General features: G+C 41.5%; 1 protein-coding gene and 1 non-coding gene across 2 annotated transcripts; one reads left to right on the forward strand and one right to left on the reverse strand.

Moving 5' to 3' along the window:
* Positions 1–8185: 8185 nt before the first annotated feature.
* On the reverse strand, positions 8186–8257 carry trnac-gca. The gene has a single exon. It is a non-coding gene; the product is annotated as a tRNA-Cys (tRNA).
* A 175-nt stretch (positions 8258–8432) lies between these two features.
* LOC123990220 (proteasome maturation protein-like) lies at positions 8433–12107 on the forward strand. The gene is made up of 6 exons (XM_046290793.1): positions 8433–8519; positions 9387–9487; positions 9602–9662; positions 9819–9920; positions 11609–11702; positions 11878–12107. The coding sequence occupies exons 1-6, from the start codon at positions 8517–8519 to the stop codon at positions 11943–11945; spliced, it is 429 nt and encodes a 142-aa protein (XP_046146749.1). The 5' UTR covers positions 8433–8516; the 3' UTR covers positions 11946–12107.
* Positions 12108–22784: the final 10677 nt, after the last annotated feature.

The following is a 22784-nucleotide window of genomic DNA, read 5'->3' on the forward strand; positions in this document are numbered from 1 at the left end:
CTTTGAATGTTTTAATTCTCATGGAATACAGTATTTTCTATTTTGGTTGTCTTGGAAGGTTTTCCTGAAATGCATATGTGTGCATTATAAACAGATGATTGTTATAAAAAATGTGTGAATTACTTTTTGTGCAATTCAACAGTTGTTTTTGGATCAAGTATATGGTAAATCTATTTTGAATGAACAATAAACTAGTTCTAATTCTGTATCTGCCCCTTTGTATTTTATAAATATATATATATATATATATATCAAACTGTTATGCCCAACTATCAAATCAAATTTATTTATATAGCCCTTCGTACATCAGCTGATATCTCAAAGTGCTGTACAGAAACCCAGCCTAAAACCCCAAACAGCAAGCAATGCAGGTGTAGAAGCACGGTGGCTAGGAAAAACTCCCTAGAAAGGCCAAAACCTAGGAAGAAACCTAGAGAGGAACCAGGCTATGTGGGGTGGCCAGTCCTCTTCTGGCTGTGCCGGGTGGAGATTATAACAGAACATGGCCAAGATGTTCAAATGTTCATAAATGACCAGCATGGTCGTATAATAATAAGGCAGCACAGTTGAAACTGGAGCAGCAGCACGGCCAGGTGGACTGGGGACAGCAAGGAGTCATCATGTCAGGTAGTCCTGGGGCATGGTCCTAGGGCTCAGGTCCTCCAAGAGAGAGAAAGAAAGAGAGGAGAGAATTAGAGAACACACACTTAGATTCACACAGGACACCGAATAGGACAGGAGAAGTACTCCAGATATAACAAACTGACCCTAGCCCCCCGACACATAAACTACTGCAGCATAAATATTGGAGGTTGAGACAGGAGGGGTCAGGAGACACTGTGGCCCCATCCGAGGACGCCCCCGGACAGGGCCAAACAGGAAGGATATATATATCATATCTAACCAAAGACTGTGTGCTGTGACATTAGTGTTTTGACTTTCCCCTTGGATACCTGAATAGTTATGTCTGCCACCAACACCACAAGAGCAGGCCTACCAAACCACATTCCAACTATACTAATGTACCAAGACTAACAATACTGAACACAAAGCCTTATTACATACTTACTGCTTTAAATAGGGCATGTAATGAGTGTGTGGATGGGACTATTTAGTGGTCTTGTACCAAACCCAGTGTTTCCTCAGTATTCCAATTCCAATGCTGTTAGAATATTGAGATACAGTCGTTTGTCTGTGTGGTTAGTAGGATGGAGTACAGCTAGTCACAGTTAACTTTGGCCATTTTCTATGATGTCACTTGGGAAGGGCCACACAGGCCTACACACCCAGAACAATGTGTACAAACTAATGTTTTTGTCATGCTTTAGACCCCTTCGACATCTTGGACTTCATTTGTTGTCCAGTGTTTGTGTTTAGACTCTCTGTTTGTGTCTGTTTTCTATAGTGTTTTGCACAATAATGATTAATAGGTTATGTATACAACACAGGAGGTTGGTGGCAGCTTAATGGGTGAGAATGGGCTCATGATAATGTCTGGAGCGGAATTGTAGAATGGTATTAAATACATGAAGCACATGGTTTCCAGGTGTTTGATGCCATTCCATTGGCTCCGTTCCAGCCATTATTATGAGCCGTTCTCCCCTCCGCAGCCTCCTGTGGTTTACAATGTTATGTACAGTGCATTCAGAAAGTATTCAGACCCCTTGCCGTTTTCCATGTTTTGTTACATTGCAGCTTTATTCTATATTGGATAAAATAGTTATATATATATATATATATATTCGTAATTATTAAGACCTTTTGCTATGAGACAACATTTTTGAAGAGTTTTTGCTTTTACCACAAATATGAGTATTAAAAATAAAAAGAGATTCCTTATTTACATAAATATTTAGATCCTTTGCTATGAGACTCAACTGAGCTCAGGTGCATCCTGTTTCCATTGATCATCTTTAAGATGTTTCGACAACTTGATTTTAGTCCACCTGTGGTAAATTCAATTGATTGAACATGATTTGGAAAGGCACACACCTGTCTGTAAAAGGCACATGACAGCCCCCTTGGTGTTTGCCAAGAGGCACCGAAAGGATTCTCAGACCATGAGAAACAAGATTCTCTGGTCTGATTAAACCATGGTTGAACTCTTTGGCCTGGATGCCAAGCGTCACATCTGGAGGAAACCTGGCACCATCCCTACGGTGAAGCATGGTGGTGGCAGCATAATGCTGTGAGGATGTTTTTCAGGGGCAAGGACTGGGAGACTAGTCAGGATCGAGGGAAAGATGAATGGAGCAAAGTACAGAGAGATCCTTGATGAAAGCTACTCCAAAGCGTGCAGGACCTCAGACCGGGATGAAGGTTCACCTTCCAACAGGACAACGACACTAAGCACACAGCCAAGACCATGCAGGAGTGGCTTCAGGACAGGTCTCTGAATGTCCTTGAGTGGCCCAGCCAGAGTCCGGACTTAAACCTGAGTAAAGGGTCTGAATACTTATGTAAATGTCATATTTCATTATTTAGTTTTTTTAATAGATTTGCAAACATTTCTAAAAAACAGTTGTTGCTTTGTCATTATGGGGTATTGTGTGTAGATTGATGTGGGGGGGGGGACAATTTAATCCATTTTAGAATAAGGCTGTAACGTAACAAAATGTGGAAAAAGTCAAGGGGTCTGAATACTTTCAGAATGCACTGTATGTCTGGCTCTCAGGCGTTGTTGAATATGTATTCAGCAGGCGTAGGTGCTATCAGCAATGCTCATGGCATTACATGCATGCACCTGCTTGTCTCTGTCTCTACACTTCAAAGGACTTCTCCCCACTACAGTTCAACCTGTCAGCACAACAACAACATTCGAAAGGGCGTCTCCTAACAGTTATTACATAACGATGGGTTATTAAAATTAAAATGGTCATTTGGAAAATATGACCTTTCTCTTCTCCCCTCCCATCCTCCCTTTTTCTTTCTGTCTACCTCACACCCTGGCAAGGTTTCTGGCTCTCTCTGTCTCTCTTTCTCCCTCCTATCTCTCACACTCTGGCAAGGGTTCTAGAGTCATCGTTTCCCATAGCTATTGGGTGGAATGCAGTCTCAGTAAGAACATTGGGTGCAGTAGTGTGGTGTTCACTATTTGGCAGGCAGGAGACAGCTACACCCCAAATTAAGTGTGAGAATCTCTTTCTCCGTTTCATGTAATGTACAGTACCAGTCAAAAGTTTGGACACACCTATTCAGTCAAGGGTTTTTCTTTATTTTTACTATATTCTACATTGTAAAATAATAGTGAAGATATCAAAACTGTGAAATAACACATATGGAATCATGTAGTAACCAAAAAAGTGTTAAACAAATCAAAATGTATTTTATATTTGAGATTCTTAAAAGTAGCAACCCTTTGCCTTGATGACAGCTTTGCACACTTTGGCATTCCATCAACCAGCTTCATGAGGTATTCACCTGGAATGCATTTCAATTAACAGGGGTGCCTTATTAAAAGTTAATTTGTAAAATGTATTTCCTTCTTAATGCATTTGAGCCAAATAATTGTGTTGTGACAAGGTAGTGGTGGTATACAGAAGATAGCCCTATTTGGTAAAAGACCAAGTCCATATTATGGCAAGAACAGCTCAAATAAGCAAAGGGGAACAGCAGTCCATCATTACTTTAAGACATGAAGGTCAGTCAATCTGGAAAATTTCAAGAACTGAAAGTTTCTCCAAGTGCAGTCGCAACAACCATCAAGCGCTATGATGAAACTGGCTCTCATGAGGACCGCAACAGGAAAGGAAGACCCAGAGTCCCCCAAGACCCAAGTTCATTAGAGTTACCAGCCTCAGAAATTGCAGCCCAAATAAATGCTTCACAGAGTTCAAGTAACAGACACATCTCAACATCAACTGTTCAGAGGAGACTGTGCAAATCAGGCCTTCATGGTCGAATTGCTGCAAAGAAACCACTACAAAAGGACATCAATAAGAAAAAGAGACTTGCTTGGGCCAAGAAACATGAGCAATGGACATTAGACCGGTGAAAATCTGTCCTTTGGTTTGATTAGTCCAAATTCGAGATTTCTGGTTTCAACCGCTGTGTCTTTGTGAGACGCAGAGTAGGTGAACGGATGATCTCAGCATGTGTGGTTCCCACCGTGAAGCATGGAGGAGGAGGTGGTGAAATCAAAAGGTGGTGACACTGTCAGTGATTTACATAGAATTCAGGGCACACTTAACCAGCATGGCTACCACAGTGATATGCCATCCCATCTGGTTTGTGCTTTGTTTGTGATCATTTGTTTTTCAACAGGACAATGACCCAACACAGCTCCAGGTTATTTGACCAAGAAGGAGAGTGATGGAGTGCTGCATCAGATGACCTGGCCTCCATAATCACCCAACCTCAACCGAATTGAGATGGTTGGGATGAGTTGGACCGCAGAATGAAGGGAAATCAGCCAACAAGTGCTTAGCATATGTGGGAACTCCTTCAAGACTGTTGGAAAAGCATTCCAGGTGAAGCTGATTGAGAGAATGCCAAGTGTCCAAAGCTGTCATCAAGGCAAAGTGTGGCTACTTTGAAGAATCTCAAATATAAAATATATTTTGATTTGTTGAACACTTTTTTTGGTTACTACATGATTCCATATGTGTTATTTCATAGTTTTCATGTATTCACTATTATTCTACAATGTAGAAACTAGTATGCACAAAGAAAACCCCTTGAATGAGTAGGTATCCAAACTTTTGATTGGTACTGTATGTCTGTGTCTGCCAGTGTGTTTTGACATGGAGACGAAAAATGTTTTATCACATGTTCAGATCCTTTCTCCCTTTTTCTCTCATCTCAAGTTTCATTCTTTTCTGTTCTTTTTTTTTACATTGACACTCTGCCATGCCCATGTTAATGTAACTAGATGACTTTACGCAAACAGGTAAATGTTAAGGGGGTAAAATATACATGGCTTTTAGAGATGAACTCATACAACACATTCTCAGAAGCACAGCGCACTTTGCTTCATGTCTGTAGGTCTTTGCTGAGATATTACATTTTGTATACTGAACAAAAATATAAACGCAACATGCTACAATTTCAAAGATTTTGCTGAGTTACAGTTGATTTAAGGAAATCAGACAATTTAAATTAATTCATTAGGCCCTGATCTATGGATTTCACATGACTAGGAAGACAGATATGCATCCATTGGTCACAGATACCTTAAAAAAAAGGTAGGGGCGTGGATCAGAAAACCAGCCAGTATCTCGTGTGACCACTATTTGCATCATGCTGCACATCACATCTCCTTCACATAGAGTTGACCAGGCTGTTGATTGTGGCCTGTGGAATGTTGTCCCACTTCTCTTCAATGGCTGTGTGAAGTTGCTGGATATTGGCAGGGACTGGAACACGCTGTCGTACACGTCGGTCCAGAGCATCCCAAATATGCTCAATGGATGACATGTCTTGTGAGTGCAGGCCATGGAAGAACTGGGACATTTTCAGCTTCCAGGAATTGTGTATAGATCCTTGCAACATGGTGCCGTGCATTAAAATGCTGAAACATGAGGTGATGGTGGAAGATGAATGACACGACAATGGGCCTCATGATCTCATCATGGTATCTCTGTGATTTCAAATTGCCATCGATAAAATCCAATTGTGTTCGTTGTCCATAGCTTATGCCTGCCCATACCATAACCTCACCGCCACCATGGCGCACTCTGTTCACAACGTTGACATCAGCAAACCATTAGCCCCAACTTCCTCCCCAGTGGAGGACCCTCCTGCAGGGCAGGATACAATGGAGCTGGACCGCTGGCCTCAGAGGGTCTACCACAGTGTTGCCAGGATGATACAGAGGACTTGGAGAAGACACGTGGTGGGTGGCACCACAATACGACACACACAGGCACACACACACACAGACTGTGTAACCTCTCCATCTGCTATATGTAGGATACACGCGTTTCTAGTACTTCAATAACCTTGTGAGGTTCTTTAACCAGGGAGACCCTCGACTCCTGCTCAAAAAAGTAAATCCCAGTGAGGTAGCACCCTACACACACACACACACACACACACACACACACACACACACACACACACACACACACACACACACACACACACACACACACACACACACACACACACACACACACACACACACACACACACACACACACACACACACACACACACACACACACACACACACACACACACACATACACACACACATACATTGACCATTATGAATGGTACTATGGTTGTTATTGCAGAGAGATATTATGGATGCTGCGGCAGGGGTCCAAATCAGATTCAGACTGGGAGGGGTGTTCATTTTGACAGTGCTAAAAATGATGAAAAAATACCTATCACTCACGATACTTGTGCCGGAATTTATTTAAAAAAGCTATCTGTGATGATTTCTGCAATACAAATAGATGTGTGCATGCTAATGTGAGGTTTGTTTGTCCTTTCCCACATAGACCATCTTTCCACCGAGCATCCACTATAAGATCTACTATATAGATCTACACCCACGACCCATCCTGGACATGTGTGCCAATAGCCCCAAAGGATACACACCCTCCCCCAGGCAGGAGGCCCGTCCCCAGGCAAAAATACAACCAGAGGCCCCTGGTGCAAGACGAACAGGCTGGCTGGTACTGCCGCATAGAGAACAACGGCTGGAGACTGCTCTCTGTGAAGGTGGGGCAGAAGTTCAGACCCAATGATATCACACTATATCGCATATGGGTTCGTTCTGTATGATATGGTTGGAACCGCGAAGAGATACTATGCTGTCATCATTGCTTTAGTGCAGTACTCAGTCCCTCTGTGAAAGAAGATTATAATTTGAGAAGTCTATTGGTTCAGGTTGCTCTGTTAGGTGACATCATCACATTGGAGACCAATGGCAGGAAGGTGGAGTTCCACCATTCCAAACTGCAGTCAGCAGCACGTGAAGAGGAGGAGGGAGATCAAGTGGCTGAAGCAGATGTGAGTTAGTGAGCATCCTTACCTGCAATAACACCACTCACTATGATATTCGCTGATCTGTATGCCTCAAACAGCGTCATTATTGCTAATCTACACTGAGTATACCAAACATTATGAACATCTTCCTAATATTGAGTTGCCTCAATTCGTTGAGACAGCTGCAATGCAGTGTACCCAACAATGTTTTTTTAAACATTTCTGCAGGTATATTCATGACTGGAGGAATGTGTGCACCAGTAATTCCTCTGAGTCTTGCAAAGGTACAATGATTTATTCCTTGAGTTATGGCACATTATAACCAAACCAACAACTTCAACGGGATTATAGCATCCCCCTGTGGTCAAAGGGAGTAACAACTCTCTCTCTCTTTATCAATTTCGATTTTAAAGGCTTTATTGGCATGGGAAACATATGTTAACATTGCCAAAGCAAGTGAAGTGGATAATAAACATAAGTGAAATAAACAATACAAATTAACAGCAACATTACACTCACAGAAGTTCCAAAAGAATAAAGACATTTCAAATGTCATATTATGTCTGTATACAGTGTTGTAACGATGTGAAAATAGTTAAAGTACAGAAGGGAAAATAAATAAACATAAATATGGGTTGTATTTACAATGGTGTTTGTTCTTCATTGGTTGCCATTTTCTTGTGGCAACAGGTCACCAATCTTGCTGCTGTGATGGCACACTGTGGTATTTCACCCAGTATATATGGGAGTTTATCAAAATTGGGTTTGTTTTCAAAATCTTTGTGGATATGTGTAGTCTGAGGGAAAATGTGTCTCTAATATGGTCATACCTTTGGCAGGTTAGGAAGTGCAGCTCAGTTCAGTCAGCTCCGTATCCTCCAGCCTCATCAAGTCAGAACGCTCCAGGCCAATCTCTCTGACTGATGGCTGGCTGACTGACTATATCACTGACCAGACCAGAAAATTGCAATAAAGACTAACAGAGACTACTAAACCATGACCGTATGCAGTGAGATTCAATTAAATGTGAAGAGAAATGAAGCAAAGTGGTGAATGTCACTTTATGTTGATACTACATTTTATATATTTGTAGTCATAAATGTGGATTCTATATTTTTTCTACACCACCGTTTAACAAATTGTAATAAGTCTAAGGACATCAGATGTTGGTAAACCAGGCACAATGTGCGTCGAAATGTTATACCTATTCATGTTCAAATTATCACTCAAAGAAGGACACACAAAAATGAGGGGGCACCCGGATTTGAACCGGGGACCTCTTGATCTGCAGTCAAATGCTCTACCACTGAGCTATACCCCCAACTTACAATGTTTGAAACTGAATTGATATATAAAGACAAATCTAACTGTATATAAAGTATTATAGACCATATATTAATACATGTAAATAACATCGCAACAATAGTTTAGACAGCGGAAAACGTACTTTCCTTTTTTTATTTCCTTCTACTAGCCTGGTTGTATTTATTTCATCTGATTCGGATGTGTCGTAAAACTAACGCAACCCCAACCGGAAGTTTTTTTTAACTGAAAGTGAAAACAGCCTCATCAGAGCGACAATGGTAGATATCATATTAGCAACATTTGTTGTTTAATTAATACAGTAAATGTGTAAAGTTGATGTTTGTGCGAGTTAACTATATTGTTTATACGAAATACCAATGAATCGTGGGGTTCTGGACCTTCATTACTAGCTGTATTTGTAGAGACGTTTTGATTTCGAGTAACTTAGTCACTCGTGCCAGTGAGCGAGGAGCTAGTTAACGCTAACTAGCAGCGATGAGGGAGCCAACGTTAGCTAGATATCTCTGTTTGGTTAATGTATCTAACTTACGCGAAAAACAAATCAGAAGCCGAAAGCCTCAACAGAAGCTGGAGAAGCAAGCAGAGCGAGACGGGCGGAAAGGACGGGACAGGCAGAGCAGTGGCTGTATGCTAACAGCATAGGCCATAATTCCAATATTCTTTGCTGATAGCGATGGTGTTTCCATAAGTGGGTGAATGTCCAATTTAGAATGTATGGTAACCCCTCAACTCTTCACTACCTCTTCCAATTTAAATGATTTCGAGAGAATAATGACAATGTGTATCATTTTATGACTACTACAGCGCCAGCGAAAACACACAGCCTTTCTAATTGAGTGAGGCATCAAAGCAGACAACCCACCTGCCAAGCTTCGTTTGGGTAATTTTAATGAAAAACAATGCATTCTAAAATAAATCACGATCACCTTTGGTGAGTTTAGACCATTAGCTAGCTAACGTTAGCTACGTAGCAACGCGCCAATTATCATCCGGCCTGTCTTTTGTTTCGTGACAACTAACAATGTAGCAATTCGCTGACGTTAACTCGGTTGTTTGGGTTGCAGTAAAGTGTTACTATGCCTCTGTTATAATTCTAATCGAGTTGTTCTGTTGTTCGTCACCAGAATACCCGTGGACTCAGATCACAGCTGAAAGACAGTGTACCGGTGACGGGCATGGGTCCACAGGTTGGGGCTTATGGCGTTCAGGACACACTCAGGAGCGGGTGAGAGTACTGTCTCTGTGTTGGACACTCATTTAACTCAAAGTATGAAACTAGCTAAACTATCAGTTTTTGATAGAACTGCCGTTTTCTCCTCTCCCTCTGTTTCTCTCTCAGATTTAGCAGTGTGAAAAATGAGCTGCTTCCCAGCCATGCGTTGGAGCTTTCAGAAAAGAATGTGAGTGACCAACACATTTGACACACAATGTCCTGTTTTACTGAGCTACAGTCTATGCATCTTTTCTGCGAGTAAATACAAGTCTTCAGGCATTTATCTCCTAACCATCTCTGCTACTTTAGCTCCAGCATTGAGTGTTTTCTCCTCTCCCTGCAGTTTCAGCTGAACCAGGACAAGATGAACTTCTCTAACCTCAGAAACATCCAGGGCCTCCACGCTCCACTCAAACTACAGATGGAGTACAGGGCAGCCAGACAGGTATACACACACAATAGCATATCTCTGATCTTCATTGAAAACAAGAAACAGTGTCTGAGCAATTGCAATAAATAACTTTCCAACGTAGAGAGTGCCTTGCGAAAGTATTCGGCCCCTTTGAACTTTGCGACCTTTTGCCAGATTTCAGGCTTCAGAGATATAAAACTGTATTTTTTTGTGAAGAATCAACAACAAACTTTCAAACTTTAACAAATCAAAAACTGAAATTGGCCGTGCAAAATTATTCAGCCCCCTTAAGTTAATACTTTGTAGCGCCACCTTTTGCTGCGATTACAGCTGTAAGTCACTTGGGGTATGTCTATCAGTTTTGCACATCGAGAGACTGAAATTTCTTTCCCATTCCTCCTTGCAAAACAGCTCGAGCTCAGTGAGGTTGGATGGAGAGCATTTGTGAACAGCAGTTTTCAGTTCATTCCACAGATTCTCGATTGGATTCAGGTCTGGACTTTGACTTGGCCATTCTAACACCTGGATATGTTCATTTTTGAACCATTCCATTGTAGATTTTGCTTTATGTTTTGGATCATTGTCTTGTTGGAAGACAAATCTCCATCCCAGTCTCAGGTCTTTTGCAGACTCCATCAGGTTTTCTTCCAGAATGGTCCTGTATTTGGCTCCATCCATCTTCCCGTCAATTTTAACCATCTTCCCTGTCCCTGCTGAAGAAAAGCAGGCCCAAACCATGATGCTGGCACCACCATGTTTGACAGTGGGGATAGGGTGATGAGCTGTGTTGCTTTTACGCCAAACATAACGTTTTGCATTGTTGCCAAAAAGTTCAATTTTGGTTTCATCTGACCAGAGCACCTTCTTCCACATGTTTGATGTGTCTCCCAGGTGGCTTGTGGCAAACTTTTAAACAACACTTTTTATGGATATCTTTAAGAAATGGCTTTCTTCTTGCCACTCTTCCATAAAGGCCAAATTTGTGCAATACACGACTGATTGTTGTCCTATGGACAGAGTCTCCCACCTCAACTGTAGATCTCTGCAGTTCATCCAGAGTGATCATGGGCCTCTTGGCTGCATCTCTGATCAGTCTTCTCCTTGTATGAGCTGAAAGTTTAGAGGGACGGCCAGGTCTTGGTAGATTTGCAGTGGTCTGATACTCCTTCCATTTCAATATTATCGCTTGCACAGTGCTACTTGGGATGTTTAAAGCTTGGGAAATCTTTTTGTATCCAAATCCGGCTTTAAACTTCTTCACAATGGTATCTCGGACCTGCCTGGTGTGTTCCTTGTTCTTCATGATGCTCTCTGCACTTTTAACGGACCTCTGAGACTATCACAGTGCAGGTGCATTTATACGGAGACTTGATTACACACAGGTGGATTGTATTTATCATCATTAGTCATTTAGGTCAACATTGGATCATTCAGAGATCCTCACTGAACTTCTGGAGAGAGTTTGCTGCACTGAAAGTAAAGGGGCTGAATAATTTTGCATGCCCAATTTTTCAGTTTTTGATTTGTTCAAAAAGTTTGAAATATTCAATAAATGTCGTTCCACTTCATGATTGTGTCCCACTTGTTGTTTATTCTTCACAAAAAAAATCCAGTTTTATATCTTTGTTTGAAGCCTGAAATGTGGCAAAAGGTCGCAAAGTTCAAGGGGGCCGAATACTTTCGCAAGGCACTGTACCTTCCCTCTTTCCTCCCCACCTCAGATCCAGCGCCTGCCATTCCTGCAGAGCTCACACCTGGCTCTGGACACTCTCAAAGGGAACGATGAGAGCATCAGCTTTGAGGACATCCTCAACGGTAAGACTCACTAACAATAGGTTTTCTACAAAGGTGGAGAGCAGAAAAATGATCAGGAACTAAAGCCAACAGGGAACACAGTTGAAGTGAAGCTGATGAGAACTCACGGCTATGTTGTTTTTCTGATGTGAACATGGTGGAAGTTCACCACCATTTTGTGTCCATCTCCTTGCAGATCCAGCCCAGAGTGAGATGATGGGTGAGCCCCACATCATGGTGGAGTACAAGCTGGGCATGATGTAAGAGCCATCCGACCCCAGGACGTTTGTGTTTACCCGCTGTTAACTAGTTACCGTGTGACAATGCATCTGCTTTAGAGATGGTCACTTACTTTCTCATGTGAGACCGCACTCAAGACTTTTGTATCATTGGATTATCTTGTTTCTATTAAATCCTGTAACTCAACCATGATGTTGATTTATTGCTGGTGTGGTAATGTTTTTGTTGTACTTAATATCTAGAAATACACACTGAAGCACACGATGCATCAAACATTTTTTTATTGTTCATACAAAGGCAAGATTTGTTGCTATGAGCTATGGTTAGTGGTCCTTATTTGGTACATAGATTGTGTGTAGGTTTAAAACTCTAATTTATCTTATCCATCATGACCACACACACATCTGTTCGTCAGATGCCCCTGACAGTAATTACTCCCCCTTGTGATCAAAACAACACTGCACAGCGCCCTCGTGCTTCAGCACACCTGCCACCTGTGAGGACACCAGATCCACCACCCTCACCTTACCGTCATGCCCTGCAATCGCCAGCATCCGGCAAGACGGGCTGAAATCCACCTCGTTGCTAGACTCAATGGGGAGCACGTCCTGATGTCACATAGCATGAAAGCACAACAAGATTCGCAAGTCGCCGGCGGGGCTGAAGGAAGCATCTTGAGCACACAGGTGTCCCACAGGGACAGGGACTTATCAGCTGAGGAGGTGAGCAGAGGAGGGGAGGAACTCTACACTGTCTACACTAGTGTGGCTGTGCAGTGTGTAGCTGCACCTTTCAATCTGCAGGTCCCACACCTTAATAATAACTAGGCAAGTCAGTTAACACATTCTTATTTTCAATGACGGCCTAGGAATGTTGGGTGAACAGATTTTTACCTTGTCAGCTCGAGGATTCAATCTTCAACCTTAAGGATAACTAGTCCAACGCTCTAACCACCTGTTTACATTGCACTCCACGAGGAGCCTGCCTGTTACGCGAATGCAGTAAGAAGCCAAGGTAAGTTTCAAGCTAGCATTAAACTTATCTTATGAAACACAATCAATAATAATCACTAGTTAACTACACATGGTTGATATTACTAGTTTATCTAGCGTGTCCTGGGTTGCATATAATTGGTGCGGCATTCGCAAAAAAGTACTGTCATTGCTCCAATGTGTACCTAACCATAAACATCAATGACTTTCTTAAAATCAAAACACAAGTATATATTTTTAAACCTGCATATTTAGTTAATAATGCCTGCTAACATGAATGTTTTTTAACTCGGGAAATTGTGTCACTTCTCTTGCGTTCTGCGCAAGCGGAGTCAGGGTATATGCAGTAGTTTGGTCCTCCTAGCTCATTGCAAACAGTGTGAAGACTTTCTTCCTTAAAAAGACAGCCAACTTCGCCAATCGGGGGATGATTTAACAAAAGCCATTTGTGAAAAAAGCACAACTGTTGCACGACTGTACCTAACCATAAACATCAATGCCTTTCTTAAAATCAATACACAGAAGTATATATTTTTAAACCTGCATATTTAGCTAAAATAAATCCAGGTTAGCAAGCAATATTAGGCTTTTGACTCTGTCAATAACAACATTCTTATTGGCAGACTCGACAGCCTTGGTTTGTCAAATGATTGCCTCGCCTGGTTTACCAACTACTTCTCTGATAGAGTTCAGTGTGTCAAATCGGAGGGTCTGCTGTCCGGTCCTCTGACAGTCTCTATGGGTGTGCCACAGGGTTCAATTCTCGGGCCGACTCTCTTTTCTGTATACATCAATGATGTTGGTCTTGCTGCTGGTGATTCTCTGATCCACCTCTACGCAGACAACACCATTCTGTATACTTCTGGCCCCTTCTTGGACACTGTGTTAACTAACCTCCAGACGAGCTTCAATGCCATTACAACTCTCCTTCCGTGGCCTTCAACTGCTCTTAAACGCAAGTAAAACTAAATTCATGCTATTCAAACGATCACTGCCCGCACCTGCCCACCCGTCCGGCATCACTACTCTGGACGGCTCTGACTTAGAATACGTGAACAACTACAAATACCTGGGTGTCTGGTTAGACTGTAAACACTCCTTCCAGACTCACATTAAGCATCGCCACTCCAAAATTAAATCTAGAATCGGCTTCCTATATCGCAACAAAGCATCCTTCACTCATGCTGGCAAACATACCCTCGTAAAACTGACCATTCTTCCGATCCTCGACTTCGGCGATGTCATCTATAAAATAGCTTCCAAGACTCTACTCAACAAACTGGATGCAGTCTATCACAGTGCCATTCTTTTGTCACCAAAGCCCCATACACTACTCACCATTGTGACCTGTACTCTCTCGTTGGTTGGCCCTCGCTTCATACTCTTCGCCAAATACACTGGCTACAGGTTATCTAAAAGTTTCTGCTAGGTAAAGCCCCGCCTTATCTCAGCTCACTGGTCACCATAGCAGCACCCACTCGTAGCACGCACTCCAGCAGATATACAGTGGGGCAAAAAAGTATTTAGTCAGCCACCAATTGTGCAAGTTCTCCCACTTAAAAAGATGAGAGAGGCCTGTAATTCTCATCATAGGTACACTTCAACTATGACAGACAAAATGAGAAAAAAATCCAGAAAATCACATTGTAGGATTTTTTATGCATTTATTTGCAAATTATGGTGGAAAATAAGTATTTGGTCACCTACAAACAAGCAAGATTTCTGGCTCTCACAGACCTGTAACTTCTTCTTTAAGAGGCTCCTCTGTCCTCCACTCATTACCTGTATTAATGGCACTTGTTTGAACTTGTTATCAGTATAAAAGACACCTGTCCACAACCTCAAACAGTCACACTCCAAACTCCACTATGGCCAAGACCAAAGATCTGTCAAAAGACACCAGAAACAAAATTGTAGACCTGCATCAGGCTGGGAAAACTGAATCTGCAATAGGTAATCAGCTTGGTTTGACGAAATCAACTGTGGGAGCAATTATTAGGAAATGGAAGACATACAAGACCACTGATAATCTCCCTCGATCTGGGGCTCCACGCAAGATCTCACCCTGTGGGGTCAAAATGATCACAAGAATGGTGAGCAAAAATCCCAGAACCACATGGGGGGACCTAGTGAATGACCTGCAGAGAGCTGGGACCAAAGTAACAAAGCCTACCATCAGTAACACACTACGCCGCCAGGGACTCAAATCCTGCAGTTCCAGACGTGTCCCCCTGCTTAAGCCAGTACATGTCCAGGCCTGTCTGAAGTTTGCTAGAGAGCATTTGGATGATCCAGAAGAAGATTGGGAGAATGTCATATGGTCAGATTAAACCAAAATATAACTTTTTGGTAAAACCTCAACTCATCGTGTTTGGAGGACAAAGAATGCTGAGTTGCATCCAAAGAACACCACACCTATTGTGAAGCATGGGGGTGGAAACATCATGCTTTGGGGCTGTTTTTCTGCAAAGGGACCAGGACGACTGATCTGTGTAAAGGAAAGAATGAATGGGGCCATGTATTGTGAGATTTTGAGTGAAAACCTCCTTCCATCAGCAAGGGCATTGAAGATGAAACGTGGCTGGGTCTTTCAGCATGACAATGATCCCAAACACACCACCCGGGCAACGAAGGAGTGGCTTCGTAAGAAGCATTTCAAGGTCCTGGAGTGGCCTAGCCAGTCTCCAGATCTCAACCCCATAGAAAATCTTTGGAGGGAGTTGAAAGTCCTTGTTTCCCAGCAACAGCCCCAAAACATCACTGCTCTAGAGGAGATCTGCAAGGAGGAATGGGCCAAAATACCAGCAACAGTGTGTGAAAACCTTGTGAAGACTTACAGAAAACGTTTGACCTCTGTCTTTGCCAACAAAGGGTATATAACAAAGTATTGAGATAAACTTTTGTTATTGACCAAATATCTCACTGGTCACCCCCAAAGCCAATTCCTCCTTTGGACGTCTTTCCTTCCAGTTCTCTGCTGCCCATGACTGGAACGAATTGCAAAAATATCTGAAGCTGGAGACTCACATCTCCCTCACTAGCTTTAAGCACCATCAGTCAGAGCTGCTTACAGATCACTGCACCTGTACATAGCCCATCTGTAAACAGCACATCTATCTACCTACCTCATCCCCATACTGGTATTTTTTTATTTTGCTCCTTTGCACCCCAGTATCTCTACCTGCACATTAATCTTCTGCCAATCTACCATTCCAGTGTTTAATTGCTATATTGTAATTGCTTCGCCAGCATGGCCTATTTATTTCCTTAACTTACCTCATTTGCACTCACTGTATATAGACTTTTTGCTTTCTTTTGTTCTACTGTATTATTGACTGTATGTTTTGTTCATTCCATGTGTAACTCTGTGTTGTTGCATGTGTTGAATTGCTACGCTTTATCTTGGCCAGGTCGCAGTTGCAAATGAGAACGTGTTCTCAACTAGCCTACCTGGTTAAATAAAGGTGAAATAAAAATTAACTAGGTGAAATTGTGTCACTTCTCTTGCGTTCATTGCACGCAGAGTCAGGGTATATGCAACAGTTTGGGCCGCCTAGCTCATTGCGAACTAATTTGCCAGAATTTTACGTAATTATGAGATAACATTGATGGTTATGCTATGTAAAAGCAATATTTAGACTTAAATATTCGTATTTCACTGAAAGAATAAATGTTTTGTTTTCGAAATTATAGTTTCCGGATTCGACCATATTAATGACCTAAGGCTCGTATTTCTGTGTGTTATTATGTTATAATTAAGTCTATGATTTGATAGAACAGTCTGACTGAGCGATGGTAGGCACCAGCAGGCTCGCAAGTATTCATTCAAACAGCACTTTTGTGCGTTTTGCCAGCAGCTCTTTGCTGTGCTTCAAGCATTGCGCTGTTTATGACTTAAAGTCTATCAACTCCCAAGATTAAGCTGGTGTAACCGATGTGAAATGGCTAGCTAGTTAGCGGGGTGCGCGCTAATAGCGTTTCAAACGTCACTCACTTGGAGATTTGGAGTAGTTGTTCCCCTTGTTCCCCTTGCTCTGCATGCCTGTTCTTATCTTCTGAGCAAGGGACTTAAACGTTAGCTTTCTTACATGGCACATATTGCACTTTTACTTTTTTCTCCAACTCTTTGTTTTTGCATTATTTAAACCAAATTGAACATGTTTCATTATTTATTTGAGGCTAAATTGGTTTTATTTATGTATTATATTAAGTTATAACAAGTGTTCATTCAGAATTGTTGTAATTGTCATTATTACTTTTTTTGGTCCTCCAATAATCAATATCGGTATCGGCGTTGAAAAATCATAATCGGTCAACCTCTAGTTTCTACAACTTGATTGGAGTCCATTTGTGGTGAATTCAATTGATTGGACATGATTTGGAAAGGCACACTCCTGTCTATATAAAGTCCCACAGTTGACAGTGCATGTCAGAGCAAAAACCAAGTCTTGGGGTCGAAGGAATTGTCCGTAGAGCTATGAGACAGAAGTGTACCAAAACATGTCAGCAGCATTGAAGGTTCCCAAGAACACAGTGGCCTCCATCATTCTTAAATGGAAGAAGTTTGGAACCACCAAGTCTCTTCCTAGAGCTGGCCACCTGGCCAAAATGAGAAATCAGGGGGAGAGGTGACTAAGAACCTGATGATCACTCTGACAGAGGTCCAGAGTTCCTCTGTGGAGATGGGAAAACCTTCCAAAAGGACAACCATCTCTGCAGCGTTCCACCAATCAGGACTTTATGGTAGAGTGGCCAGACGGAAGCCACTCCTCAGTAAAAGTTACATGACTGCCCGCTTGGAGTTTTCCAAAAGGCACCTAAAGGACTCAGACCATGAAAAACAAGATTCTCTGGTGTGATAAAACCGGAATTGAACTCTTTGGCCTGAATGCCAAGTGTCACGTCTGGAGGAAACCAGGCACCCCTCATCACCTGGCCAATATCACCCCTACGGTGAAGTATCACCCCTACGGTGGCAGCATCATGCTGTGAGGATTTTTTTCATTGGAAATGACTGGAAGACTTGTCAGGATTGAGGGAAAGATGAACGGAGCATGGTACAGAGATCCTTGATGAAAACCAGATCCAAAGTGCTCAGGACCTCAGACATGGGGTGAAGGTTCACCTTCCAACAGGACAATGACCATCAACACACAGCCAAGACAATACAGAAGTGGCTTCAGGACAAGTCTCTGAATGTCCATGAGCCCGGACTTGAACCCGATTGAACATCTCTGGAGAGACCAGAAAGTAGCTGTGCAGCGACACTCCCAATTCAACCTGACAGTGCTTAAGAGGATCTTCAGAGAAGAATGGGAGAAATTCACCAAATACAGGTATGCCAAACTTGTAGCGTCATACCCAATATGACTCAAGGCTGTAATTGCTGTCAAAGGTGCTTCAACAAAGTACTGAGTAAAGGGTCTAAATACTTATGTAATTGTCATTTCATTTTTTATTTTTTTTAAACAGTTTTTCCTCTCATTATTGGGTATTGTGTGTAGATTGATGAGGAAAAAAACATGTAAATACATTTTAGAATAAGGCTGTAATGTAACAAAATGTGGAAAAAGTGAAGGGGTTGAATACTTTCCGAAATGCACTATATCAGTTTCTCTGGTTTTACTACTTATGGGTATGTGTTTGGGTAAAATGAACATTTTTGTTTTATTCTATAAACCACTGACATTTCTTCCAAATTCCTAATAAAAATATTGTCATTTGGAACATTTATTTGCAGACAGGTAAAATAACCAAAAATATGCAGTGTTGTCAGACCTCGAAAATGCAAAGAAAATAAGTTCTTAAACAACACATTTCTGATGTTTTAACTTAGGAAGAGTTCAGAAATCAATATTTGGTGGAATAGCAGGGCGTGCGAGACCTGGAGAGGCCTAGAAGCCACAGTGTCTCGCACCCGCTGTGAAATTAGGTGGAGGATCGGTGATGATCTGGGGGTGCTTCAGCAAGGCTGGAATCGGGCAGATTTGCCTTTGTGAAGGACGCATGAATCAAGCCACTGCTCTGACAATGTTCCCCAACTCTGAGGATTATTCCTTCCAGCAAGACAATGCTCCATGCCACACAGCCAGGTCAATCAAAGTGTGGATGGAGGACCACCAGATCAAGACCCTGTCATGGCCAGCCCAATCTCCAGGCCTGAATCCCATTGAAAACCACCAGATCAAGACCCTGTCATGGCCAGCCCAATCTCCAGGCCTGAATCCCATTGAAAACCTCTGGAATGTGATCAAGAGGAAGATGGATGGTCACAAGCCATCAAACAAAGCCAAGCTGCTTCAATTTTTGCACCAGGAGTGGCATGAAGTCACCCAAAGTCACTGTGAAAGACTGGTGGAGACAATGTCAAGACGCCTGAAAGCTATGATTGAAAATCAGGGTTATTCCACCAAATATTGATTTCTGAACCCTTCCTAAGTTAAAACATGACTTTTGTGTTGTTGTCATTTTCTGCAAATAAATGCTCTAAATGACAATATTTTTATTTGGGATTTGAGAGAAATGTTGTCAGTAGTTTATAGAAAAAAACTAAAATGTTAATTTTACCCAAACACATACCTATAAATAGTAAAACCAGAGAAATTGATCATTTTGCAGTGGTCACTTAAATTTTTCCAGAGCGTATATGTACAGTAACCTGTCAAATGTTTGGACACACCTACTCATTCAAAGGTTTTTATTTATTTGTACTATTTTCTACATTGTAGAATAATAGTGAAGACATCAAAACTATGAAATAACACACATGGAATCATGTAGTAACCAAAAAAAGTGTTAAACAAATCTAAATATATTTGAGATTCTTCAAAGTAGCCACCCTTTGCCTTGATGACAGCTTTGCACAATCTTGGCATTCTCGCAACCAGCTTCATGAGGTAGTCACCTGGAATGCATTTCAATTAACAGGGGGGCCTTATTAAAAGTTAATTTATGGAATTTCTTTCCTCAGTGTGTTTGAGCCAATTCATTGTGTTGTGACAAGGTAGGGCCGGTATACAGAAGATAGCCCTATTTGGAGAAAGACCAAGTCCCTTTTATGGCCCGAACAGCTAAAATAAGAGAAACGACAATCCGTCACTACTTTAAAACATGAAGGTCAGTCAATCCAGAACATTTCAAGAACTTTGAAAGTTTCTCCTATTGCAGTCTCAACAACCATCAAGTGCTATGATGAAACTGGCTCTCATGAGGACCGCCACAGGAAAGGAAGACCCAGAGTTACCTCTGCTGCAGAGGATAAGTTAATTAGAGTTACCAGCCTCAGAAATTGCAGCCCAAATAAATGCTTTACAGAGTTCAAGTAACACACACATCTCAACGTCAACTGTTCAGAGGATCCTGCGTGAATCAGGCCTTCATGGTCGAATTGCTGCAAAGAAGCCACTACTAAAGGACACCAAAAAGAAGAAGAGACTTGCTTGGGCCAAGAAACATGAGCAATGGACATTAGACTGGTGGAAATCTGTCCTTTATTTTGATGAGTCTAAATTGGAGATTTTTGGTTTCCAACCACAGTGTCCTTCTGAGACGCAGAATAGGTGAACGGATGATCTCCGCATGTGTGGTTCCCACCGTGAAACATGGAGGAGGAGGTGTGATGGTGTGGGGGTGCTTTGCTGGTGACACTGTCAGTGATTTATTTAGAATTCAAGGCACACTTAACCAGCATGGCTATCGCAGCAATATGCCATCCAATCTGGTTTGCACTTAGTGGAACTGTCATTTGTTTTTCAACAGGACAATGACCCAACACACCTCTAGGCTGTGTAAGGGCTATTTGACCAAGAATGAGAGAGATGGAGTGCTGCCTCAGATGACCTGGCCTCCACAATCACCCGACCTCAACCCAAATGTAATTTAATTGAACCTTTTATTTAACTAGGCAAGTCAATTGAGATGGTTTGGGATGAGTTGGACCACAGAGTGAAGGAAAAGCAGCCAACAAGTGCTCAGCATATGTGGGAACTCCTTCAATACTGTTGGAAAAGCATTCCTGGTGATGCTGGTTAAGAGAATGCCAAGAGTGTGCAAAGCTGTCATCGAGGCAAAGGGTGGCTACTTTGAAGAATCCCAAATAAGTCAAATGTATTTTTATGTGTTTAACACTTTTTTGGTCACTACAGGATTCCATATGTGTTATTTCGTCATTTTGACCTCTGCACTATTATTCTACAATGTAGAAAATATCAAAATAAAGAATAACCCTTGAATGAGTAGGTGGGTCCTAACTTTTGACTGGTACTGTATATCTATAATGCAGCACCCCCACCCCCAAACTACTTCCCACAGCTATGCTACTAGGGAAACAATAAAATGACTGGATACATAATGGGTGTGCCATGACATCCAGTGTTGTAGTGGAGGGTATACACAGTATAGCCCCTAATTTTTCAGAGGGCTTTGGGTATACTCACTTCTTAATCCCCACTGATACCTATCAAAGTGGTGTAGTGGAAGTATATGCCATATCAATTAATAAGGCTGATTGAACAGGTCAGAATGTTTAGCTTAAAATGTTGATAAATTGTTATTATAATTTCTTCACATTTTAGGCGCAGCAATGTACACATGACGGTAGGCCTAGGCTTGAACGTTCCAAAAAGCGATTGCTTGAAACACTGCTTTAAATGGCACACCGCACATGCGAGTGGTTTCAGACAGAAATATCTCTTCCCGAAATTTTGAAAGAGGGGGATTTAAAGATGCAACAACCTTCATGGGTTCCTAATATGACTAGGATAATGCCTTTGGTTGGTAGACAATGAAAGAAAGTTGAAAGAAAACCAATAGAACAGGAGAACACATATGAGTACGTCTTTATAAAAATATTATTGACTCCACGTTTCTATGGTGGGATTTTGGCTATAGGATACTTTGAAGCAAGGTACGACATGCCTCATATGAAGTAAAACGTCTAGGCAGTGGTTAAAAATACTTTAAAGTACTACTTAAGTAATTTTTGGGAGTATCTGTACTTTACCATTTATATTTTTGCCAACTTTTACTTTTACTTCACAACATTCCCCCCCAAAATAATGTACTTTTTACTCCATACGTTTTCCCTGACACCTAAAAGTACCCATGATTTGACAGGAAAATGGTCAATTTCACACTCTTATCAAGAAAATAACCCTGGTCATCCCTACTCACTAAACACATACTTCGTTTGTAAATTATGTCTATCTGTCAATTAAACATTAAGAATAAATTGTGCTATCTGGTTTGCTTAATTTACAGAATTTGAAATGGTTTTAACTTTTACTTTTGATACTTAAGTACATTTTAGCAGTTCCATTTACTTTTGATGCTTAAGTACATCTTACTCGTAGTATTTTACTGGGTGACTTTCACTTTTAGTTGAGTCATTTTCTATGAAGGTATCTTTACTTTGACTCGAGTATGACAATTGAGTACTTTTTCCATCACTTCTTTTAGGTGTCAAACAATTAAGGAAAAGGAAAAATATAGCGATGCCAATGATAGGCTTAACTCGCTTCTGGTGGATGGAAAGGCTTTCCCAAAAACATTCTTTATTAAATGTTAACTAGCTACAAAGTAGCCTATGTTATGTTTAATTCCAGTGGCCATTTATTTTGCAAACTCCTTCTCATGTACAACAGAAACACTGCTAACCAAATCAACTAACAACTACACTCGAAAATCGACATTTCTTAGAATTTTTCCCCCAGATCTCAAAAGGGGTCTCCTGATTTGGTTCAAGCATTGTCATGGTATTAGAACATTCATTTGTTTACCCTTATTTTACCAGGTAAGTTGACTGAGAACACTTTCTCATTTACAGCAACAACCTGGGGAAGAGTTACAGTGATGAATGAGTCAATTGTAAAAT

Source organism: Oncorhynchus gorbuscha, linkage group LG12 (assembly GCF_021184085.1).
Source record: "Oncorhynchus gorbuscha isolate QuinsamMale2020 ecotype Even-year linkage group LG12, OgorEven_v1.0, whole genome shotgun sequence".
NCBI lineage: Eukaryota > Metazoa > Chordata > Actinopteri > Salmoniformes > Salmonidae > Oncorhynchus > Oncorhynchus gorbuscha.